At 56.8% G+C, this 23,944-nt stretch overlaps 2 protein-coding genes across 6 annotated transcripts in view; one reads left to right on the top strand and one right to left on the bottom strand.

Moving 5' to 3' along the window:
* Positions 1-12,150, bottom strand: part of PIP5K1C (phosphatidylinositol-4-phosphate 5-kinase type 1 gamma) — a 49,962-nt gene extending 37,812 nt beyond the window's left edge. For 4 of the 5 annotated variants that reach the window (XM_021528219.3, XM_021528215.3, XM_021528216.3 and 1 more), the window contains exon 1: positions 11,755-12,150. In XM_021528219.3, the coding sequence (XP_021383894.1) occupies positions 11,755-11,854 (100 nt within the window). In that variant the 5' untranslated portion in view covers positions 11,855-12,150. The remainder of the gene's footprint in view (positions 1-11,754) is intronic. The other variant, XM_021528214.3, reaches the window with a different exon arrangement.
* Positions 12,151-13,210: 1,060 nt separating this feature from the next.
* On the top strand, positions 13,211-23,757 carry TJP3 (tight junction protein 3). Its single transcript, XM_031507149.2, has 21 exons — positions 13,211-13,277; positions 13,666-13,765; positions 16,634-16,801; positions 16,893-17,017; positions 17,228-17,330; positions 17,496-17,910; positions 18,202-18,305; positions 19,151-19,310; positions 19,401-19,488; positions 19,674-19,738; positions 19,875-19,950; positions 20,090-20,246; positions 20,460-20,568; positions 21,006-21,225; positions 21,534-21,730; positions 21,926-22,021; positions 22,218-22,288; positions 22,390-22,701; positions 22,803-23,069; positions 23,296-23,339; positions 23,447-23,757. Exons 3-21 carry the CDS (start codon positions 16,754-16,756, stop codon positions 23,544-23,546), a joined length of 2,757 nt encoding a protein of 918 aa, XP_031363009.2. The 5' UTR covers positions 13,211-13,277; positions 13,666-13,765; positions 16,634-16,753; the 3' UTR covers positions 23,547-23,757.
* The last annotated feature ends 187 nt before the right edge of the window (positions 23,758-23,944 follow it).

The following is a 23,944-nucleotide window of genomic DNA, read 5'->3' as shown; positions in this document are numbered from 1 at the left end:
AACTCAGCATTTAAATTTAATTTCTTCAGCTGCTGTAAAAAACCCACCTTGTTTCTCTGGGTCTCAGTTTGTTCCTAATGCTGGGCACTTCCAGCCTCCTTTCACTCCCAGTTTTCAGTTTAGAAAAGATTAAAAATAAATCTAATCTTTGAGTTTTAAAACCTGAGAATTCATGTCTCTGAGATTGTTAAAAACCTTAAATCTCATCCCCTGTGGAAGCTCATTGCCATCCCATCCATGCAAAAACAGAGCCTGCACATATTAAACCAAGTTCCTCCCAAATTGCCACGTTTCTCATTTTCTTTAATAAGCATTTTCTGGAATTATCAGTCCAGAAGCCACTTGCTTAAAAAAGTGTCCCAGATAGTTAATCCACCAGTGACTCCTGCCCAAAACTGAAATGAAAACAAACATCCAACCCTCTGAGACTACAGAGGAGAAAGACTGTCAGCAGTTCTCTACCATCAAAATTAATTCAAGCCTGAAGAGATGCTGGGTTGAGAAGAAGTATCTTGGAATTTAAAAAATCCATATGCATATCAATCAGTATGAGGCTGCAGCCTCACCTTGAATTCTGAAGGCAGTTTAGGTACTACACAGTCAGAAGGATCTAAAGCTGTTGGAGTGTCCCAAGGAGGGACACGGAGCTGGGGAAGGTCTGAGGAGCGGCTGAGGGCACTTGGCTCGTTCAGCTGGAGCACAGGAGATGAGGGGAGGCTCCTCGGGGCTGCAGCTCCTCCCGAGGGGAGGCAGAGGGGCAGGGGCTGAGCTCTGCTCTGGGACAGCTCCTGGAGCCCAGCGAGGGCTGGAGCTGTGCCAGGCCTTGGCATGGAGCTCAGGGAAAGGTTCTTCCCCCCGAGGGTGCTGGCACTGCCCAGGCTCCCCAGGGAATGGTCCCGGCCCCGAGGCTGCCAGAGCTGCAGGAGCGTTTGGACAGCGCTCTCAGGGCTGCTCAGGGTGGGGCTGTTGGGGGGTCTGGGCAGGGACAGGGGCTGGGCTGATGATCCCTGGGGGTCCCTTCCAGCTCAGGATATTCCAGGATTCTATGAAAAGCTACAAAATGCAACACACTATCCACCTCCTGGAAAACTTCATTGTCTTGTAATGTCAGTCAGAATTACAGGGGAAAAAACCATTCCATTAAGCAAAGGCAATCGTTAACCTTCCGGATTTCAGCTCTAATCACTGAACAAACAGTCCTCACCAACCACAAAAACCACCCCATAACATGTGTTATTTAAACCCCCAAATAATCCCCACCTGTCAGGCAAGAGTGAAACCCAAGGCCTTATTTCTGAATTCCACCTCAGCAAGTGTCTGTAACTGAGCATGTCATTAACAGTGACAAGCACAGCTTTGAGACTTCATTTTCTGCTCTATTCCAGCTTTGAAGTCAGGGAGTATTTCACATCTCTACAGTTTGCATTTCTGCCAGCAAATGCTCTGCGTTTTGTACACTGCCCCCGTCAACACACAGCCAGCCAGATGGAGAGAGCAGCACCCAACACGTACAGAGAGGAGGAAAACTGTCACTTTGCAGACAACACCCAGTTAAAAGTGACATTTAAAGAGAAGACAAATGGTTTCAGGTATCACATCTGCCCTCTCAGCTGCATGTGGGACTGAGCACACCACCCCTTCATCCTGGCACAAGGATGCAGAACCAGCTACGCTGACAGAAACTGTGGAATCAAGAACACAGAGAGACAACCAAGTTCCACATCAGCATCCAAGTGGAGGGACTGTGACTGCTGAAGTGCCATCAGCACATTCAAGGAAGGAGCACTCAGCCAGAGGAGGATTTTAGCCAACTCCCTCCCTTTGAAAAATGCAGTAATAGACAATTTTATACTGAAAAATCCACAAAATCTGGTCCATCAGATGTGCAGAGAAACTACAGAAAGAAAAACTACTGCAGCATCTTTGTCCTCAGCTGCTGCATCCTGCTCAAAACAGAGGCTTTGGCAGTAATTCCTTGTGTCTTGGCCCAGGTCACAGAATGTGCCAAACATGACAAGGCAGCACAAAGACAGGCAGATCTTCCCTGGTATTTTAGAGCATTTAACAAAGTCCATCACTTTTGCCTGGCAGAGGACTCTTCCCTCTCCCCCCATTAACCCACGTGGCAAATGCCATCAGTGTCACAAAGCAAGGGTGAGCTCCAGTTCGCAGCCCTACACTGGGAAGAGAGTTGCACATTCTAAAGACCCAACCAGTGGCCACAGCAAGCTCCAGCTCATCACCTTCCCTTTACTTTGTACAATGCACACGTGTGTTTCTAGGCCTTATGCAAAGCCTGAAGATTTTTCTTAAATCTCCCAGTTTTTCAAGACCTCAAGTAAAATCAATGGGCACCAGAGGTAACAACTGACTTAAGCTGGGCTGTCGCCTCTGTGGGATCCACTGTGGACAAAGTGGTAACAAAACCAAGCAGGCTCCAAGGGCAAAAACCAGCCATGTCCCATCTCAGCTATTGTGACTCCCAAAATTTTATCAACCATGTTGGACAAAGCAGGATGCACCACTGCTGGTGGCTGAGCCTGAACTCTGGTGCCAGAGTTCCCAAGCGTTTGGGCAATGCTTTCAGACACTTGGTGGGATTCTTGGGGTTCTCCTGTTCAGGGCCATGAGCTGGACCCAATGATCCTCGTGGGTCCTTTCCAACTCAGGAGACTCTATGGTTTCTGGCACTGTAGTCAGCTGGGAGCCTCACAGGACTTAGGAGATGAGTCTTGAGCTTTGAAAGGACTTCATGAAACGTCTCAAAACTTGCCAGTTACATAAAAGTACTCAAATGCTCTGAACCCTTTGTGAGCTGTATCAATGCACCAACCCAAATTGCTCCCACTCAAGTTACTCAAATTGGTGCCAAGTGGCCTGAATCACCTGAGCTCAGACAGCCTTGAATTAGATAAAAATCCATATGCAGCCATTCTGAGCCAACTCCATCACTGGAGGGCTGACAGGACCAGCACTGAACAGCACCTGGAGCAATGCTGTGAATGTACTGCTGCCCAACTATAACTGGTGAAAAATCAGGTAAATTCCTAGATTTCAGGAGGATGCTGTTAACTTGCCCTTAAAACAGAATCACATCTCCATCTACAAATCACAAATTCGACCCCAAAAAAAATGAAATAATTGAATTAAATCACCTTGAAGTCATTAATCTCATTCACAGAAACAACACTCTTTTGCTGTACTGTTGGAGAGCTATATTTGACTTTTTGGTAGGTAATAAACAGGCAGAGAAGCCTCTCAAGGCCACAGGATGCTCCACAGGTCAACAGCAGCAAGACAAGGTGGTCTCCCCTCATCATCACCCTGCAGCACACATGGCTGGGATACTCTCCCATCCCACAGGAAAGGGAGGAGGGAGAGCAGATTAAGGTGACCTACATTACTCCTGCTTTAAATACACAGGAGAATTGCTTTTATTCTACCTCCATCATTCCTCCCTGGCCTTTCTGTCCCACATAAGGTTGGCAAGAGCCCTCTGCCCAGGTGGGATAAAGCAGGGAGGCAGAGAGCAAGTTCGGGCATCAAGCTTGAATTCCCACGAGACTGACTTTGCAAACAACACTCTTTCAATGGAGATGACACGTTTCTGTGTTAGTCCTCAACTCCATCTGGTTGCACTTCACTGGTCCCAATGGTTGTCTCAGGCACTGGAAATCTGGACCTTCACTTACTTGGGGTGACAGAATATAAAGCTGCAACTGAGAACAGCAAATGCCAAGGGAAAGAAAAGTCTAACAAGCAATTTAAACAACATCTTGTCAGGCAGTAAATGAGCAGGCAAAACAGTCTTGACTAATTCTACTGTTGCAGAAGCACAACATGGTCATCAGTACAGTCTGACACATCCAAGACACACATTTTGAAGGGCAGCATCCTGATGTGCCCAAAGTTTGGGTTACACTAAGGACATGCTTCTAACACCAGCCCTGCTAAATGACTGTGAACTCAGGTCCCTGGCCCCAAAAGCAGCAGAACACTTCTCCTATGGCAAAAAACATGAAACAGCTGGGGAATTACTCTGATTTACTAAATTCAGTGAAGGAGTAGAGACCCGACTGGCTCCCAGCCCAGCACTCCCTTCCTCTGATGAGCTGCATTTTCTCCAGGAGATGGCTGAGGTCAAAGTGCTACCAGATCTTCTGGAAAAGAAATTAGGAGGTGTCTGCCACAATACAGGAACACAGACAACTTGAATGTGAAGAGTCAGCAGTTTGACAGAGCTTTGGCCGAAAAAGCATTACTGAGTTTAACTGAAGAGTTAACAGCTGCTGTGCCTGAACAGGCCCTCAGAGCATGAAAACTCATTTTGCAGGAGCCACCAAGACCCATGCAAGAGCTCCCACAGGAGAGCAGAAGCAGGAAAGCTTCAACAGCAGCAGCCGGAGCACACGGCAGAAGCTGAATCAAGCCTCGTTCCCTGGTGTGGCTGGAGAGGTGAACATTATGCAGTGAAGGGAAAAGCAGCGTTTGAGCTCAGTGGAGCCTGACCAGTCTGACCGAGCCCCCCACCAGCCATGCCACCAGTGGCACCGTCCCAGCAGCGCTACTGCGTTTTAATGACCACAAACAAGGCAAAGCTGCCCTTGTCTTATAATCCATTAATTCCTCCCAGTTCAGGAGACTGAGCTGTTTCACTCAGAACAAAGACAGGAGCTGCTGCCTGTGCTGTTCCCATGCTCAGCTAATCTCCAGGCCCTTTCAGTCACGGACATGGATCTGCCCGGGCTGGTCTTGTGACAAACCCTGGCCATGACCTCGTTCCCTCTCCTGGATCAAGGAGTGCCTTGGGCAGCAGGAGCAGCTACAGTTGTGCTCCTGGAATGTGAGCCTTGCCTTTCAAACACTCTTCATGCAACAGGCAAGTCTTCAACGATGAAGGCAAACAGCTAGTTTACAACTTCTCTTTTCTCCCAGGAAGTCTTCCCCACCCTCTCCAGTAGCAATTTCTGCAAAGACAACATGCAGGGTCTGCTGATTACAAAGGGGATGAGGACTGGGCCGCCTTGATGAGTCTGCAAAGCATTTACACTCCTCACACTGAATGCAAACTGCACAGGCAGTGGCTGGACACAGCAAACTTTGTTTCCTGCAACTCCAGATCCAAAGTCAAGCAGTTATCCAGAGGGACAAGACTTCCCATAGGCCTCTGCCAGAAGTGCAACTGTAAAGAACATGCCAGCTCCACTCTATAAAAGAACAGAGCTCTTCTACACATGTGGATTATTCCAGCCTGCTTCTGTTACAATAAATATTGAAGAGAAACCTTCACATCACACACTGACATTTGTGTTTTTTCAATAGAATGGAAAAGAGCAATAGGCTTGCTACAGCTGAAAGCTTGCAGCTTTCAAAGAAAGCTGGAAGAGAAGCAAAGGGACTCGCAGCCTCTCCCCAGAGCTATGAGATAAAAACGTGTCAGGGTAACTGGTGACCAGCGGCATGGGCAGGGCTGAGGCAACCCAGCACATTGTCAGCTTCAGATTTCCTCCCCACCACAGCATGTCCCCTGACTCAGCCTGGTAATTCACCACAAGCCAGTGCCAAAACCCACATGTAAGCTGGGGAAGCCACAAGAACACACCATGGAAGACGATGACGCTTAATTAGGGGTTGACAGCATTTTCTGCTAAACATGTGGGTGAGAAGACGAAGTAATAGAAAAGCTGCTCTAATCACTTTAAGCTTTTTAATTATAAAAAATGCTTTCCAGAAAGTCTGGAGGTTAACCCAGCTGTTGGCATCACTGAAAAGGTCAAACAAACAAGTGCCAGGCTGCTTAGGAAGTGAGTATTTCTAAGACCTACCTAAGAAGGAAAAGCCTCAACAGCACTGTACGATCACTGGCTTGTGCAGGCTCTTGGAGAAGCCAGGATCCTGTCCACAGACTAAGTCTGCCAGTTCTGCCCAGAGGAGGTGGAGAGCCTGGCAGAGCCAGCAGCTGCTTTCCACTTGGCACATGCTCCCCAGGCAGGCAGGTGAGCAACACTGGGCTCTGCTGAGGTTTGTGCTGATGGGGAATCAAGACCAAATCAACTTCACACACGCCACAAGTTTGGTTTTTTACGTGGCCTTCTTTCTTCTTGTGATTTTGTTTCATTTAAGCATTGAACAGTCTTTGGCTCCCAGGCCTTCACAGTGCCTTGATTTTCCTCTGCTGTGCTCATGTCTTTTCCTGTTGGTGAGTGTATTCCCATGGCAGAACAGCTGGCAGCAGGGGCTCAGCATGGCGTGTGTCCTCATCCCAGCATTCGAGGAAAACACAAGTGGCTGCACAGGCACCCTCAGCCAGCAGTAAACAACCAGACCATGCTTGGCCAGGAATTCTGCTTTGCCAAAGACTTACAGAACATGAAAGTACTTCTCTCCTTTGAGTTCCTGCACTCACCATGGATTTAGAAATGGTGAAATACCACAGAGGTGTGTCTATCTATCTTACAGTAAGTATTTACAGGGAATCCACACCAAGCAACTAGGGCTTTGCATCTGCACAATGCTTCTGCCTGGTCCCACACAAATAATCAGACAATCAGTTTGATGTGACTAAAAAATTATGTTGTTGGGCACATTCATGAGGTGATCCAGCTTGTAGGCCTGGGAGATGGGTGAAGGACAGCAACACTGTCACTGGTTATTAAACAAATCAAAGGAGACCATCAGAGATCTTAGAGACTTGGAAAGACTTAATGGGAAAGGAAATACCCCACCTTGCCACCTGCTGTTCTGCTGCTATTTATGATTCAAGGCCAATCTGGACTGGGCTTGGAGCACCCTGGTGTACTGGAAGGTGTTCCTGCCTATAGTAGGGGGTTGGAATGAGATAGTCCCTTCCCACCCAAGCTATTCTTTCATTCTATGATTCAAACATTCTGAGTCACTTCTCTCTCATCATAAGCATCTTGGAGAAAAGGAGGTGCCAAGGCCTCTGTGTTAAACCAGAGAGTGTGTCCCAAAACTGGCAGCCTACTCCAACACCTGCTGCTCCCATTGTCTTTCCTGGGATCCAGAGGAGATCTGTGAGACTGCATCCATGGGATCAGACCATCTTGGGAGGTCTGCTTTGGCTCCCACTTTCCTGCAGCCAAGATGCCAGAGGGAGCATCTCCTGCTAGCGACATGGTCAGCAGCTCCCTCCCCATGCTGAGGATGGGAGCACTGAGCATTCAATTCCACCTAAACAAAGCCAACCCTCCTTGCACTGGGGTTAGTAAATATTTCCCCCTCCCACTCTGCCTCTGACATTCCCCAGTGCAGTGCAAAAGGTGCAGCGATTTCTGCTTTTTGAGTCACAAGTTAATGAGTCCCACATAACACCTGCAGCTCCCACATACAGAGATGAACAGATCTCGTATCAGTAGGTCCCAGCAAGCACATGGTACCGCATCCATGTCGGGAGTGAGGAACCTGCCAGGCTTCTAGAGATTAATTATGGTACGTGGGAATAAGCTTGGCAGCCCAAAAGCATGGATGGGAATAACCAAACACTGACAAAGCTGAACAGCAAGTGATGAGAAGAGCTCTCAAGTCTTTATCAGGGTATCACACAGCCATGGCAGAACTATTTCTGGAGTCAACTGGTGCTAACTGAAAGATGTGTCCATGAAGGAAGAGAATGCTGGAATTCCTGCTGCTGCTTTTCAGGCTATAACCGCCTTATATGGGAAGGCCATATTTCTTAAGACTGTGCATCTGGCAAGAGCCCATAATGGTCATGTCAGTGAATCACTTCAATAATAGTTCCCAAATTATACACTGTTCATACTGAATCCACTGAGGTCATTCCCCGAGGAGCTCTTCCAGGGAGGCTCATGTGCCTCCCAAGTGGGATGCGGCAGTGGCAGCTCTGCCAGCCCCAGCCGTGGTGGAACGGGCTGTTATATACAGGTCAATGCCAAGTGCTGGTTAATAAAAATGAGACTAATCAGTCCCTGTCCTGCGTGTTCTCGGAAACTCGTTCCAGCCTACCCTGACACCAATACAGGCAGGCTCAGCATCCTCGGGGCAGTGCCCACATCTGCCTGCTGTGCACACTGCCCTTCCCAGCTCCCAGGCTCCATCATCCCAGCTTCCCTTCGTGCTTCCAGCAAATTCATATCTTAAAGAACAATTAATTTGCCAGAGCAGCCTGAATTCTATTTTCATTGCCTTCCTCCTTCCCTGCAGCTGAGCTGTGACTTATTGACTGTGAAGTGACTGCAGGGTCTTTAAGAGTTCAAGGCACAGGGTGTTTTTCTGCCTGTTCCTGCCTGGCTGACTCCCTCTGTAATCATCCTCGCCAGCACCATTTCACGCCACAGAGGCATGTGACATCCAACTAAGCTGTGAACCATAATCATGCTGGAGATGATGTTTACATTTGATTTTTCCTCAAGCTGATAAGCTCTCTTCAATTTCCCCTCTCCATCGAGTTGGTATGAATTGAACTGCTTATGCCCCACAGGGTGGAATTCTTCTCTTATCTCTAATCTGCTCACTGAAAAAATTGCTTCCAGCAACCCTTCAAAAGTCACTTCAAAGTTATCACTGCTAAGAGGGAAGAGCTGCAATACTGTTCCTGGGCTGTCGCAATCAATGCTCTCCAGTGATTTTTGGAGACAGTCACACAGGTGCCACCAGCACGCAGCACACCTAGCTCTGCCCTGGCTGGGGCCAGGATCTTCATCGTGCTCCTTCAGCCAGAGGTACAGCAAGACACTCATCCAACATTAAACCTCATTAAATCATTTCAGTTCCCTAAAGCATTAGAATCCAACCTTGAAGAACACATTGGAGGCTTCTGCTCCAGCTCTGGACTATAAGTGATGGGCAGACTGAAATGTGTGTAAGAGAAGACCTGACCAGTGGAAATAAATCTAAAGTCAACTCTACTTCCCCATTAGACAGAGAATTTCCACTTTAGAAGGAGATGGTGGACAGTAGAAAGGACAATTCTGCTGTCCAATACTTGGACAGTGCCAGGATTTTGTAACAACAGCTCTCCCATAATTCAACCACCCTTGAATAAAAGTTTTCCAGACCCTGTGTCTCCAGACTGCACCTGGCTAGAGGAACAGTGATGCACCCTTTGCTTACCCCACCATCCCTGGGATCGGGGCACCCCAGCCTAAACAAGTCCAGTACTCACCTGTCACCCCACAGCTCCGTACCTCTCCACACCACCTCTGCTCTTGCCTACAGCTCACCAGAACCCTGGAGCAGCCTGGAGTCCCTCCCCAGGGCATGAGGGTACAGATTCAGAGAGAAGGCACAGCAAGCATCTGCACCCATTAGATTTTGAAACTCCCTTTCAACTAGCTGGTCAGAAACGTTTAAAAACTTCAAAGCCAAGGTGTCAGGAATGAACGAATTGGGCCTGTGTGTTCATGAATGAGCCCTGCTGCTGGCAGTGAGGTTTTCTCCCTCAAAGCATGAGATTACCAAAAATTCCCTTCAGAACACTCTGTACCTTAAGACACCCTACTGCCAAGACCTCCCCAGCTTCCAGCCCTTCTCCAGGCAGTTTTACTCCTGTACCAGACTAACTGGCAATTTTTCAAAAATTACTGAGGGCTTGGGCAAGGTCTTTTCTGGCCTGACCCACGGCCTGGATTAACCCTGCCATGTTGTTCAGGCAGAGCACAGCACCCAGGTGCCTCCTCTCCAGCCAGGAACCAGGCAGCAGGTTTCAGCCATGCTGGTGACCCTTCATCAACAGCACATGCAGAACAGTGAGCACAAGGGGAGCAGTGCAAAGCACCCATGTAAGTAGATCATGGGCACTTCAACACCTCCACACAGCAGCAAAGGCACCAGCCTTACGGGGATCTGTCACCCAGTCCAGACATGGAGCACAGTGACAAGCCAAGCCCAGACCCACAGCACAGCCTACCCTGTGCGGGTGCAGCCCTGTCCTCCCACAGCCCACCAAAGGCCACCTCCATCTCCCCGGGTTTGCTCTTCTCCAGCAAAAACTCATTTGCTGTTGCGCACATTGTCTCCAGCCCCCAGGAGCTCCAGCTGCAAGAGCAGCTGAGGCCAAGTGACACAATTTGGACACTACCCAAGTGAGGAGTAAGCAACTTGACTTGAGAAATCAAAGCATTGGTGAGATTATTGGCTCAGTTTCATCTTTTTTACTATCAGCATAAGGTAAGACAGCCTACAGGTTAAAAAATTCAGATTTACTTGCTCATGGAAGAAGAAAAATACATGCTCCCTGCTTAAACCCTTTCTGAGCAACAGTCTCCATGAACACTTTGCCTAGTCCTGAGCAAGAACCTTCTATCCTCCCCAAAAACCAGGTATGTGACAGAGAAATCAGGACAAATTATATTTTAATTGTTCATTGGTGTCCCTCCCCATGGCAGAAGGGTGGAACAAGATGGGCTTTAAGGTCCCTTCCAGACCAAAGTGTTCTGTGACTCTGATCAGCAAGTTCTCTCTCACTCCTTTGGCATCAACTGCCAGCCCTGCCTGCACTGGGAGAACACTCCCAAAAAGAGGTCCAAGGGTGTGTGGGAGCAGAGCAAGCAGCCTTGGAAAGGCAGGCTGCAGGCTGCCAGCCCCTGCATTTCTCTGCAGCACCGAGGAACCGCAGCAGGATGGCTGGGGACAGCTTCCCTCAGCCCAAACCTCAGCACCTCACCCAAAGCTACATGCTACACCCACAGCCCCAGCAGATAACATCTGCAAAACAAGCACCACTTCCACCGTAATTAGCTGGTTCTAAGAAGATCTAATGATGCTCATTGAAAGGCCTGACGACACAGAGATCGCTGTCATCACACAGCCAAACGCTCTGAGCACCTCGGACTCCGGCAGGTGTCCGGAGCTCGTGTCGGGCCTGCGCAGGAGCTGCAGGGCTGAACATCACGAGCACGGCTCAGCCAGCAATCCTGAGGCTGTTAATGAACTAGAAATAATTAGGCAGCGGTGGAGACGGAGGCAGGTGCACAGGCACAACCCCATGGATCCATCCTGCCACTTAGGAACCCCAAACCTTCTAGTAATGCCGCTGCCGGGCTCGCTTCGCTCTGGGCCCTCTCCGGCGGGAGGGACCCCGGCCGGCGACAAAGCCCCCGGGCCCCGCTGACAGGGTCTGCCTGACCTCCCGACAACTCCTCCACCCCGACCCTGTGTTCTCCGGGGAGCCACCCCCGAGAAGGGACAGGCCAGGACGGCCCCGCCACGGCCTCCCAGGCCCAGCGGGGGCCGGTTGCGGGGCTGCGAGTAGTGCTGGACGGTGGGCGGCCTGTGCCTCGCACCGTGGTCCGGGCGTCGCCTTTACCCCTCGCAGCTCCGAGCCTCCCGAGGACAGCGGCGGGGCAGCCCCATCCCGGTGCCCCCGGTGTCCCCCCGGTGTCCCCCCGTCTCCCCCCGGGGCAGAACCACCCCGGCTCCGGGGGGAAGGCGTCGCCTTTACCCCTCGCAGCTCCGAGCCTCCCGAGGACAGCGGCGGGGCAGCCCCATCCCGGTGCCCCCGGTGTCCCCCCGGTGCCCCCGGTGTTCCCCCGTCTCCCCCCGGGGCAGAACCACCCCGGCTCCGGGGGGAAGGGGGGAGGGAAGCAGCAGCTGGACGGGACCACGCGGTGTCTGGGGGGGGTGGGGGGGGCTGGACCGAACCACTCCGAGCGCCCCGCGGGGGGGCCCGGCGGGGCTGAACCACTGCGAGCCGGCGGGACACGGGACACGGGACACGCCGGGGCCCGCCCGGGTGGGGACAGCCAGGGACGGCCCCCGGTGCTCGCGGCGCGTTACCTCCTGACGCGTCCGGTCCCCCTACGCCGGCCTCCGGAGTGATGGCACCGGCACCCGCCGCGGCCGAGCCCTCCGCCTCCTCAGGCACCTCCAGCTCCATGGCGGCCGCGGGCAGGCGCAGCCCCGGGGCAAGACAGGCCCCGGACAGGCCGGCGCCCGCCGCCGCGCTTCTCCCGGGTACCGGCCGCGGCGCGGGGGACCCTGGGAACGCCGCGGACCATAGAACGCGGGTGGCGCCGCGGCCAGACACGCCCCGAACAGCGCCGGAAGCACAGCGGGGCTTTTCCGCCGGAGTTAATTGCGATGCGGCGGAGGGCTGTCGCGATAACCGGCGGGCTGTGGGATTCGACGGGGGCGGGGAGGGACAAGGGAGGCCGCAGCCAGTCCCGCCGATCCCTCACGGTGCGGCGGCCGCGACACCTCCGGCTGAGGGGGAAACACCACAGGGTCGGGGGGCGGGGCCTGCGGTCACCATGGCAGCGGGGCGGGGCTCCGCGGGGGGCGGGGCCGGCCGGCCAGTTGCTATGGCAACGGGGGCGGGGCTCCCGGGGCGGGGAGGCTGCCGGTCGCCATGGCAGCGGGGGCGTGGCCTGTGGGTGCCGCTGGCGGCGGGGCGGGGCTCCGGCGGGGCGGGGCTCCGGCGGGGCGAGGCTCCGGCGGGGCGGGGCTCCGGCGGGGCGGGGCTCCGGCGGGGCGGGGCTCCGGCGGGGCGGGGCATTGGCCGGTCCGCGCGGCCGAGCCCGCGCCCCCTTTCCCTGTCGCGGCTCGGTTCCCACAGCGCTGCCCCCGCCGGACCGGGGCCCCCCAGGAGCCATCCCGGTGCCAGGCGCTGCCTACCCGCCCCGCGCCTCCCCCCTACCCCCCCAGTCTTCTTCGAAGCTCCCGGTAGCCGCACAACACGCCGGGCTGGACCAGCCAGCCGTGCACCGGGACCCGGACGCGCTCCCTCCCCCGCTTCGCGGCCCCGGCCCCGGCCCCGTTCAGCGCCGCCGGCTCCCAGCCCAAGCCGGGGCCCGGCTCCTCCCGGCCCCGCGGCACCATCTAGTGGCGGCGCCGGGCCCGGGTCAGCCCCGGGGCTCGGGTCAGCCCGGGCCGGCCCCGCCGGTTCTCGGAGCCCCGGGGCCACGCGTGTCCCGGATAGGTACCGCTGCTGGGAGGCAACGCTGGGGCCACCGGCACTGATGAGACTGCTCGGCGGCGCCGGCCTCCGCCAGAGGGGCTCCCGACTGCGGCTGGTCCCGGGGAGCGGCGGGAGCCGCTCCGGGCTCCCCGCGGGGCTCGGCCGGGAGCAGCCGGTGCCGAGGAGCGAGCGGAGGGGCCGGCGGCGGCATGGCTCCGGCTCCGGGCTGGCGGCTGCGAGCCGGGCGCTTCCGCAGAAACTGGTGCCCCCACGCCGCCTCGGCGCTGGGCTGGGAGCGGTACCGGCCCCGGCGGGAGGCGGAGAAGCGCGGCGTGGACCTGGTCGCTGTCACCGCCGGAAAGCGGCCCCACAGGACGAGGGATGACGGGGACCTGGTCCTCAGGTGCGGACAGGGGCAAGGGAAGGGGAGGAAAGGGGGCAGCAGCCATCACCAGCTTCTCCCGCACCTCCCAGGACAGGGATCCCAAGGCTGGCCCCCGTGTCTGTCCCCTCTGGGGACAATGGGTAACGCTGGGAGGCTTTGGGAGTCTGGGGCAGAGTCCCACCGCTTCTCTGGACAGGACAAGGATTGGGGCGGAGGAACCCCTATCTGCAGGCACCAACGCCACCGGCATCCTGTGAGCCTGTCCCGGTGCAGCACTGGGAGGGCGATCAGTGCAGGTGGCTGAGCCAACATCACGGTGGAGAACACCGGGGACAGCCCTCCGGGAGACCTGCTGTGCCCGGGAAGCTGCCCCCGGAACCCCCTTCCTGCTCCTTCCCCACTGCAGGCAGAGTCTGGGCCACAAAGGGTTACGCAAGGCACCCTGGAGTGACACCACTGCCACCAGCCCGGGAGCTCAGCTCCTTCCTGGTCGGATCCCAGGCTCGGTGAGTGCCTAATTCTGTCCCCCGGGATCTGTCAGCCCTGCTTTCTGGCTTTCAGCTGTGCTTACACCTGGGGAACTGGCCATGCTTTGTCCGTCTCTGGCTGGCTCCAGGACGTAGTGACCCTCCTGGAGCTCTGCCCCACGGCAGGGGGACAGCCCGGAGGATCGGAGCTCCACGCCCCAGGGCTGGAGGACGTGCGTCTCTGCTGCTGGTTTACGCTCGGTCCGGGGCAGCCCTTCCAGAGACCTTTTCCCAGAGCGGAGGGTCGCGATCAGCCCATCACTCTTTGGGTGGGGTTGGGATAGAGCAGCCTCTGGAGGGATCTGGGACCTCAGTGCTGCATGGCCAGAACCAGACAAGGGACGGGTGATTTTGTAGCACTGGCTGAGGGCAGGTACCTCACTGATCCCAGGAAGGCTTTGAGGTTCTCAGGATGAGGAGCCCTATCAGGGGAGGGGATCCCCCGACCCGTTGTGTCCCCATGGTGGGCATTGTTGGTGGCATCACCCGGGGGCCAGGAACAGCCCTGAACTGGGGACCTGGCTGTGGGATGAGCTGCCCCAGCACAGCTTGGCTTTGTTTGGCTTCAGAACCCCTGGGAAGTGCTGCTTCGGTACATGTGTGGGGCGGTGTGGGGCTGCCAGTGCTGCTGGTGTCCGGTGCTGGGTGTGTCGCGCTGGGCCATGGTCAGCTCTGCCCAGATACTGCCTCTCCCTGCGGGGCCATTCCAGGTGCGGGCTGGTTTCTGTCGGAAACCGGCTCAGCCGGCTCCTCCTGCTGCCAGCCTCGGCCTTTGGCTGGTGCGGGCCCTGCGCCAGGTCTTGGGGGGAGACTGGGGACAGGGACAGGGCTTGGTGGCACCGTAGGCGCACTGCCTGGGCCACTGGAGCTGCTGCCATCCCCATGCTGCTGCAGCCACTGCCTGGGGAGAGCAATGGGCAGCAGTGGCACACAAGTTTGCAGCCAGTTTGTGGCACCAGAGTGGTGGGACAATAGTGGGAGCCAGCTGGGGACAGTGAGGCGCTGTTTTGGGTGGCATCGGGGTGGCTCTGGCACAGCAGCTGTCACCACCCTAGGGAGGGGGATGATCTGGCTGCTCCAGTTTGGTGTCTCTTGGACTTATAGCTCACACCGTGTCACCTGTAGGTGTCCAGGGAGCACAACACTGGTGACACAGCTGAAAACACCCCAATGCCACTCTGGGAGTTCCTGTTCCTTATCAGCTTTCCCAGTGCCAGGACAGTGGGTGCTGCCACACTGGAGTCCTGCCCAGCCCCAGCTGCCCCCTGGTCCCACGTGTCCCTGGGTGGCAGGGAGGCACTCAGGCTGGTTTCAGCAGCTGCTGACGCAGAGGGGACTCTGCCCTCCACACCCGTGGCTGCAGCCTGCCTGTCGGGTGAATGATTACCCCAGGCCACCCCCAGCCCTCCCCAGGGCTGCAGTGAGCTGGGTCTCCTTTCAGGGGTCAGGCTGGCCTCATTTTGGGTGCAGCCCCGGCTGCCTCAGCACCGCTCCAGCTGGGGCTGCCCAAGAATGTCCTTGTGCCAGGGCTGTGCTGCCTCACTTGCCCAGGGCTGGCTGCCCACTGCCAGATCCCTGCTGTGGCATCACCCAGGCATTGCCCACGAGGTGTCTCTGTCCCACCAAAGTTGCCCTGTGGCCAATTCCCAAAGGGCTTGTGGAGGTTTTGAGCTCCCTGTGGCACCAATGTGGGCATCCCTGGCAGGGCTGAGGGTGGCTGAGTTGCGCTGGGGGCTGTTAGGACTGAGCACAGCCCTGGCACAGCCACTCCAGAGCCCTCAGACACCACAGCTGTGAGGTGCCATGGGAACTGAGGGTGTGCAGTTTGGAGAAGGGTGCTCAGGGGACCTCATTGCTCTCCCAAAAGGAGATTGTAGTGAGGTGGGGATCAGCCTCTTCTGCCAAGTGTCAGGACCAGAGGAAATGGCCTCAAACTGCACCAACGGAGGTTCAGATTAGATAGTAGATTTTTTTTTTTTTCACTGAAAGAGTGGTCAGGCAATGGAATAAATTGTCCAGAGAGGTGCTGGAGACATCATCCCTGAAAGCATTCAAGAGGCATCTGGATGTGGCACTTGGGGACATGGTTTAGGGGTGATTATGGTGGTATTGGAGTGACAGTTGGATTTGATGATCTTGAAGGCCTCTCTCTGCCTTGATGATTTTATCATTCTGGCCCTGATCAAAGTGGCCTGTCCCTGTCCCACCCCGTGGGAGCTGGTGGGAGGCTCTGGTCCTGCTGTCTCCCACCATCTTGGGAACCCATGTCTCTCTGGGTTCATGCTGACTTTACCTACAGGGAACCAGGAGCTGGTGGAGATCCCTTGGCCCACCCCAGAAGTTTCAGACTCAAAGGGAGTCAGTCAGGCTTGTCTGCCTTAGGTGGAAAACATTGAATCTGGGGAAAACCCAGAGAAACCAATGGTGAAACTGGGGCAGTGGTGCTACCAAACCAGCTGGTAGAACTGCTGAAGCCTGGAGTGGGTGGACAGGCACTGAAACACCATCCAGAGCAGTACCCCAAGGCCTGCCAGCTCCAGGAGGACAGAGGGGAGTCAGACCACGGGGATGGCATGGACAGCGGGTTCCAGACATGGAGATGAGTCCTGTCCTTGCCTTGTGTAAAACCCCCTCTTGCATGGACCCATGTTTGAGGGGATGGAGATGGATCCCCAGGGGGTGATTTCATGGTGCACAGAGGCAGCTCTGGGTTTGGAGCCATGCAGGGTTAGCTGGGGTGTGACATAGCTGCCAGTCCCAGTGTCCTGGCACCATGGGGCTCTGTCCCCTGCAGCCTCACAGTCCCTGGTGCTTATGGCTCAGGTTTGCTGCTGCTCTTTGTTGCAGCCTGATGTTGGATTGAGGAAGGGGCCAGCAGCTGTGAAGAGGAGCCGGAGCCAGTCAGAGCCCCCCAGCCATCCGGCTGCCACCATCACTCTTCCCAGCTTGTGCTGGTGGGAGCCCACCATGGAGGAGATGGTGATCTGGGAGCAGCACACGGTGACACTGAGCAAGGTGAGTGTCTCCTGGGGTGGCCCCACCACGGGAGGGGATGGGGTCTGTGGGGTCAACTCTGCCTGATCCCCCTTCTGCCCATGCCCACCAGGACCCTCACCGGGGCTTTGGATTTGCTGTCTCTGGAGGCCGTGACCGTCCCAACAGGACAACGGGGGACACAGCAGTGTTTGTTTCAGATGTGGTGTCTGGGGGACCAGCAATGGGTCAGCTCCAGTGAGTGCACGGGGACATGGCGCCAGAGGGGGTGCTTGCTGCCAGCAAGGGTGGGAAGGATGGAGAATCACTCCTGCTGGGACAGAGCCAGCACCACTGTTGCCCTGCCTGGCTGGAATGGGATCCCTTGGGGTACACTCACCACCCCACCAGCTCCCTGGGCTGGGAGCTGTGCATGGGACAGAGTCTGAGCTGCATTTTCCCTCCCAGGAAGAAGGATCACATTGTGATGGTGAATGGCCTTTCCATGGAAAACGTCCCATCCTCTGTTGCCATCCAGGCACTTAAAACCTGTGGCAAGATCGTCAACATTGTGAGTGTGCTCTGTGCTGGGATGGGGGCTGGTGTCATGCTCACACTGTGCCTGTCTCCATCCCAGATCCCCTGTTCACACATGCCCAGGGTTTGAGGCTTGGCAATTGGTGCAGAGACACCTCCTGGCACCCACCATCCTCTTCTGCTTGCTTTGCACCTGCAGACACTGAAAAGACCAAAGAAGATTCACCTCCCTGTGAGCAAGAGCAGCCCTGGGTCCCCTGCTGTGCCCCGGCACTTGGACTCAGATGAGGAGTACAGGCTGCACTGCTCCCGGGACGACCTGGCTCACAGCCAGGGCTACGATGGGGACTCATCCAGCGAGAGGAGCTCTGGTCACCAGCACGATGACCATCGCCACCACAAGCTGGTGTCACGGAGCCGGAGGCGAAGCCAGGACAGCAGCCACCGGATGCAGAGTAACTCAGATCGGAGAGGCCAGGGCCGACATTGCTCCTTTGGTCAGGATGGGGACACCAACGGGCTGACCCTGGTGTCAGGCTTCAAGCGGCTGCCGTACCAGGATGTGCCCATGAAGCCCATCACATCGGTCCTGGTGAAGCAGAAGCAGAATGAGGGTGAGCCCCCGCCTGTTCCTGCTGTCCCTGGTTCTTGTTGCCTGATTTCTGGCCATGCCTTTTCCCAGGGAGGAGATGATAGTTGGGTGGGTGCCAGCAAGGGGACAGTGCATGCCATGCTGGGTGCACTAAACCACCTCCTGCCCTCAGCTGGGGGCTACAGAGCTCAGCTTTGTGGCTTGCCAGTACCCCAAGGGGAGCTGGGGCTGGCTGGGATGGTGCTGACTGGGGACCTGGAGGGGGTCTTGCATCTGCCTGGCACTGCTACCATCACGGCTCTCTCTGGTGCAGAGTATGGCCTGAAGCTGGGCAGTCAGCTTTTCATCAAACACATAGTGGAGAGCGGGCTGGCGGCCAAGGGAAACTCCTTGCAGGAGGGAGACCTCATCCTGAAGGTATGCACCCTGGGGTGCAGGGTACTCGCTGGGAGTCTCATCTGCCCCTCTTTGGAAGGCTCGTCCCTGGCTGGTGTCACTCACTGCCAGGGTCCAGCCATGGCCGTGCTGGAGCTGGTTCTGCCTGTGCCTGCTCCCTGCCCAGCCCCCCCGGCTGTCCCAGGGACCCTGCAGGGGCTCTCAGGGCCCAGCTCCCTGCTGCCAGGGCTGGTGGCATGTCCTGCTGGCACAGTGGAGTTGTGTCCATCCCACTGTCCCCACGATGTGTGGTCCCCCACTGTGTGTCTGTGTCTCCACTGGATGACAGTCATAGGTGTTTGTCAGATAAAACAATGCTTAAAGTGTTTGGGGAAATAGAAGGGAGGGAGACCCTTTGTTTGCACACGTGGCTGCTAGGAACTGGTGCCAAAGTGACTATAGGGTAAACAGGAGGGATTACATCCCACAGTCTGTTGGGAAAAGCAGCTACCACTCAGGGAAATCTCAGCCCTGGGGCCTGACTCCCTGCACTAGGCTAGGGCATGGAAGGATAGTGCTGGGCCCAGGGCAAAGGAAAACTGAGCTTCAGGTATCTGAGGGGTCTGTGCAATCCTGCCTGGGGCTCTGCCCACAGTGTGTGTTAACAAACTATGCTAATGCTTCCTCTGTACAAAATGTGATCACGCTGGGAAGCAGCCAGGAACAAGGACACAGAATAGGTGAAGCTGCAGGAGCTGGGGCTGGGCTGGAGGAGCTGGGAAGGGACCAGGAAGATGGCAGTCAGAGTATCCCATCCCTATGGGGTGTTCCTGAGGGTGGCTTTCCTAGGAGCAGGTGCCCCAAGACCTCCTACTCTGCCCCTCCAGGTCAATGGGGTAGCCAGCCAGGACATGTCCTTGGCTGAAACCCAACAGCTCATTGAGCAGACAGAGGGGATCCTGACCCTGCTCATCCTCCGTGACCACCGGCAGTTCCTGGTCAACATCCCTGACATTGACAGCCAGAGCGACAGCTCCCAGATGGACGGTGAGGGGACACGGTGACAGGGCCAGGGTCAGATACACACAGCACAGGGGCTACATAGCCACTGCTGCCTCTCCCTTCCTGTGGCTGCAGATATCTCAGACATCAACTCGGAGCTGTCCGATCCACCATCTCCAGAGGCCTCCCCACGACCTCCAGCTGCTGCCAGGACAAAATCACGGTAAGGCCCACACTGTCCCCATGAGCCCCTCTGTCCCCTGGCAGATCCTTCTGTGTTCTCCACCTGTCTGGGGATGCTGGTTCTCTGTTCCTAAGCCAATATCTCTGGAGGTGGTACTGCCATACCCAGTTTGCTCTGCTGTCTCCACTGCCCACATGCCTAAATCCTGCTTGACTTTGTTCCAGGGAGAGGAGACGATCAAACAGGGAGCCTGTGGCCAAGGTAACTGTAGCTGATGCTCAGGGTCCAGGTGAGTAGACTGGGCACTGAGGGGGCTCCAGGCTCCTGTGCATCTCCACTGCCCAAAGCCCTGGTAGAGCCTTGCCAGGGCTCCCTGTGCCTTGGCACAGCCACTGCTTCTCCTAGACCAGCTCTCCTTCCTGCAGACCTTCTGGAAGCCGTGGAGCGGGATGGGCACAGCCCCCACACCAGCCTCACTGCCCGAGCTGCCCACAAGGATGGGTATGTCTGCAAGAGGCAGGGAGGAATGGCTGGGGGACATGAGGAGCTGCTGTGTCACAGGGTTGGAGTGACAGGGTCAGCGCCTCCCTGTCCTGTCTTTGCATGTCACCACTGGGCTGACTGTACTTCCCTGTGGCAGGTACAGCACCAGCTCCAGGGTTGTGCAGTTTGTGAAGGCCAAGAGTGTGGGGCTGCGGCTGACGGGTGGGAACGATGTGGGCATCTTCGTGTCAAGCGTGCAGGAGGGGAGCCTAGCTGACAGCCAGGGTGTTCGGGAAGGTGACCAGATCCTGCAGGTACCTGAGGCTGAAAATGCTCCATATGCTGCTGCACCTGCAGTGGCCCCAGCTCTTTTGGGTCCATTATCTCCCCAGGGTATCATCTCCAGGGTGACAGAGACCACTTCCCTCTCCCACTCTGCCCTGGGAACTGCTGTCCCTGGTCCCCTGCTGGTGCCCATGCCCTCTGTCCTGCTGGCAGGACCATGTCCAAGTGCTTTTCTGTGGCAGGTGAATGGCACCAGTTTCCAGAACCTGACCCGTGAGGAGGCTGTGGAATATCTCATGGCCCTGCCGCCAGGCGAGGAGGTCACGCTGCTCATCCAGAGCAAGCAGGACAGTGAGTGGTGACCAGGCTCATCCTGGGCTTGTGCCTCTCCATCCTCTGTCTCTTCTGGGCAAGCATCAGACCTGCTGGACTTGCCATGGCCCTTCCTGTCCCTGCAGGGTCCTTCCCCTCCTCCTCCTCCTCCAGTGTGCTGATGGGAGGGGGCCAGACCATCCCAGCCCTGTTTGTGCCTTGGCTTCCTGGAGCACAAGGGCTTTCTGGGACTATGGCTCAGCCTGGAGAGGCCAGTATATGCTGGCAAGTCAGATCCTACTGTCCCCAGCATGCCTGAGAGTGCCATGGGAGGAAAAGGTGTTCCTAATACCCTCCTTAGCAGCAAGGCCTACTGTAGAGCCTCCCAGCCCGCCTAGTGCCCTCCCAAATCTTTCCAGCATCTTCTTCCTCAACCATCTCCTCCCCTGATGGTCCCTCTTGCCCTTGTGCTTCAGTTTACAGGAAGATGGTCTCGTCCAATGTGGGTGACTCGTTCTACATCCGGACACACTTTGACTTTGAGAAGGACACGCCATCAGGGCTCAGCTTTGTCCGTGGGGACGTGTTCCACGTGCTGGACACCATGTACCGGGGCAGGCTGGGGAGCTGGCTGGCCGTGCGCATGGGCAGGGACCTGCAGGAGCAGGAAAAGGGCATCATCCCCAACCGGAGCAGGTAGGGATGGAGCCAGGAACAGCCCCTAGACAAGCAGAGCCAGAGAAGGCTCCTAAGTGAGCTGAGGCCATGGATGGTGGGCTCAGTGAGAGGCAGGGCCAGGGCTGGTGGGACAGTGGTGGGAAGCGTGAGCTGGTAAAATCCCTTCTCAGGGTGGTGAGGCAGCTGACGATCAGGTTGTCCAAAGTCCCAGAGAGAGAAGTCTAGCACAGCCTCACCTGGTTGTGCCACCGAGCAGGGGTACCAGCTTCTCCTGACCTACTCCTTAAACCCAGAGGCTGCAGGTCCTGAACCCTCTCCTCTCCCAGGGCCGAGCAGATTGCCAGCCTGGAGTCGGTGCTGAAAGCCACGTCTGGTGCCAACCCCTCCGGGGCAAGGGCTGAGTTTTGGAAGCTGCGGGGCTTGCGGGGAGCCAAGAAGATGCTGCGGAAGAGCCGGGAGGACCTGTCTGCCCTCACAAAGCAGGGGCACTACCCACCCTATGAAAAGGTGGTCCTGAAGGAAGGTGGGCACCAGGACAGCCTGACCTACCTTGGGAACATTGCTCCTGGGGCTGCCCTGCTGATGGGCCCTCCTCTCCTGAGAGGAGCAAGGGCGCATTGCAGGCCTGTGGGCACCATGGGGAGCAGGGCTGGGTGTTTGGGTGCTGGGAGCTCTGCCCTTGCCCCCAGCCACCCTGAGCACCTCTGTCCTCCCACAGCCAGCTTCAAGCGGCCAGTGGTGATCCTGGGCCCCATTGCAGACATCGCTGTGCAGAAACTGAGCAGGGAGCTGCCCGAGCTGTTCGAAATTGCACGTAAGTGCCCCCACACTGGGGAGAAAATGATATCCAGCAGCCAGACCTTGTGAGAGTTCTTTACCTTTGGCTCCCTCCCTGTGACAACCCAACCTTCCTAGGCTCATTCACCCTTTCCCCTCCTCTCCCTGAGGGACACAGCCCCGGGGCTGTCGGAGGTGCAGCCCCTCTCATGCCCCATCTCTGTGTCCTGCAGCGAGCGTGCCCCGAGATGGGGCATCGTCCAAGGTCATCAAGCTGGACTCGGTGCGGCAGATTGCAGAAAAGGTGAGACCTTTCCCATGTCCTTGGAGCCAGCTGGGGCCTGTGGAAAGCCCACGGCCCTCACCCCTGCTCCCAGCAGGGCTGATGGCTGTGCCCTGCCCCAGAACAAACACGCCTTGCTGGACATCACGCCCTCGGCTGTAGAGCGCCTCAATTACATGCAGTACTACCCCGTGGTGGTGTTCTGTGAGCCCGAGAGCCGCCAGGGCATCAAGGCCATGCGACAGTGGCTGGCACCCGACTCCAGGAAGAGCTCCCGGCGCCTCTATGCCCAGGCCAACAAGATGAAGAAGTATTGCAGCCACCTCTTCACAGCCACCATCAGCCTCAGTGGCAGCGGCAATGCATGGTACGAGCAGATCCAGGACATCGTAAGGACTCAGCAAAGCCAGCCAGTCTGGACAACAGCAGAGCAGGTACAGGGCACGGGCTTGGCCTCCTGGGGCTGCAGCCAGGCAGGTGACTGGGCTGAACATGGACCTCCACGGCTGAGGTCTCCATCATCCCCACCCCTCAGGCAGATATAGCAGCCGAGGACAGCCTGGACCTGCTGAACCCACCGAACACAGTGGCCTCAGGCTACCTGACGTGTGACAGCCACGCCAACAGCGACTACGACGACACGGACGGGGAGGCGGGCGCCTACACCGACGGCGAGGCGGAGGATGCCTATGACCAGCCTGGGCTGGCCCGTTCCTCTGAGCCAGCACAGCTGGCCCCAAGCCAGGGCCTGGACTCCCCTGAGCCAACACAGCCGGCCCCAAGCCACAGCCAGAGTCAACAGGTGGGTTGTCCCAGACTGGTACAAGAGCCGGGTGGGGCAGAACAGTGCGGCACAGCGCCTGGCTCTGGAGCGTAATTGCCATTCTTCACGGTGCAGGGTGTGCCTTTGGCTGCTGCAGGGTCCAGCTGTGTGTCTATGCCCAGCTATGGGTGTCCAGGAGCAAACGCCCCAGGCTGGGGCACAGCCCCTGCCCTGCCCCTGACCCCTCCCACCTCTTCTTCCCCAGGTGCCCGAACGGCCACGGCAGAGCAGGCACCATGACAGCATCAGGTACCCTGTGCCCCGGGGTGGGGATGGCAGCTGCCCAGGGCTGGGGACAGTCCCAGAAGGGCACTGTCCCTGCCATGCAGAGCCATCACCACCCTTCTGTCCCCCAGGGAATACGAGCACGAGGCGGTGAGGAGGAGGTTCACACGGGCCAGGGATGACTCGGACCAGGATGAAGGCTACGAGTGGGGCCCAGCCACAGATGTTTAGTGGCACTGCTGGCCTGTCCCTCCAGACCAGCCCTCCCACAGCCGGGCACAACTGGGTGCAGGTGACAGCTCAGGTGGTGACCCTGTGGCCAGGCTGGGCTGGGCCCAATCCTGCTTTACCCTGCATCACCAAGTGCCTGCACTACCGCGTGCCTCCCTCCCTTTTGGCCACAGCCACTGCTACTGGAATAAAAGGGGTATTTGGATCTGGATGGGCTGTTTCTGGGGGTGCTGGGTGACAGCATACAGGGGATACTGTGCAGCAGGGTGGTCCTGCTGGGACCCAGGCACCTCCTGGCCAGTGGCCCTGTGTACAATGAGGCATCACAGGGGGAACTGGGGCCTGGAACCACTGCAGGCCAGGGATGTGCTCCCCAGAGCTGAGCCTCCTCTGCTGCA

Source organism: Lonchura striata, chromosome 28, assembly GCF_046129695.1.
Source record: "Lonchura striata isolate bLonStr1 chromosome 28, bLonStr1.mat, whole genome shotgun sequence".
NCBI lineage: Eukaryota > Metazoa > Chordata > Aves > Passeriformes > Estrildidae > Lonchura > Lonchura striata.
This window is presented reverse-complemented; position numbering and strand designations above follow the sequence as displayed.

Excerpts from the sequence above, each read along its gene's own strand:
- TJP3 (XM_031507149.2), top strand. The coding sequence starts at position 16,754 with ATGGAGGAGATGGTGATCTGGGAGCAGCACACGGTGACACTGAGCAAG. Across the intron at positions 19,951-20,089 it reads CGAGCTGCCCACAAGGATGG|GTACAGCACCAGCTCCAGGG; the intron begins GTATGTCTGCAA and ends TCCCTGTGGCAG. Across the intron at positions 23,070-23,295 it reads GCCACAGCCAGAGTCAACAG|GTGCCCGAACGGCCACGGCA; the intron begins GTGGGTTGTCCC and ends CTTCTTCCCCAG.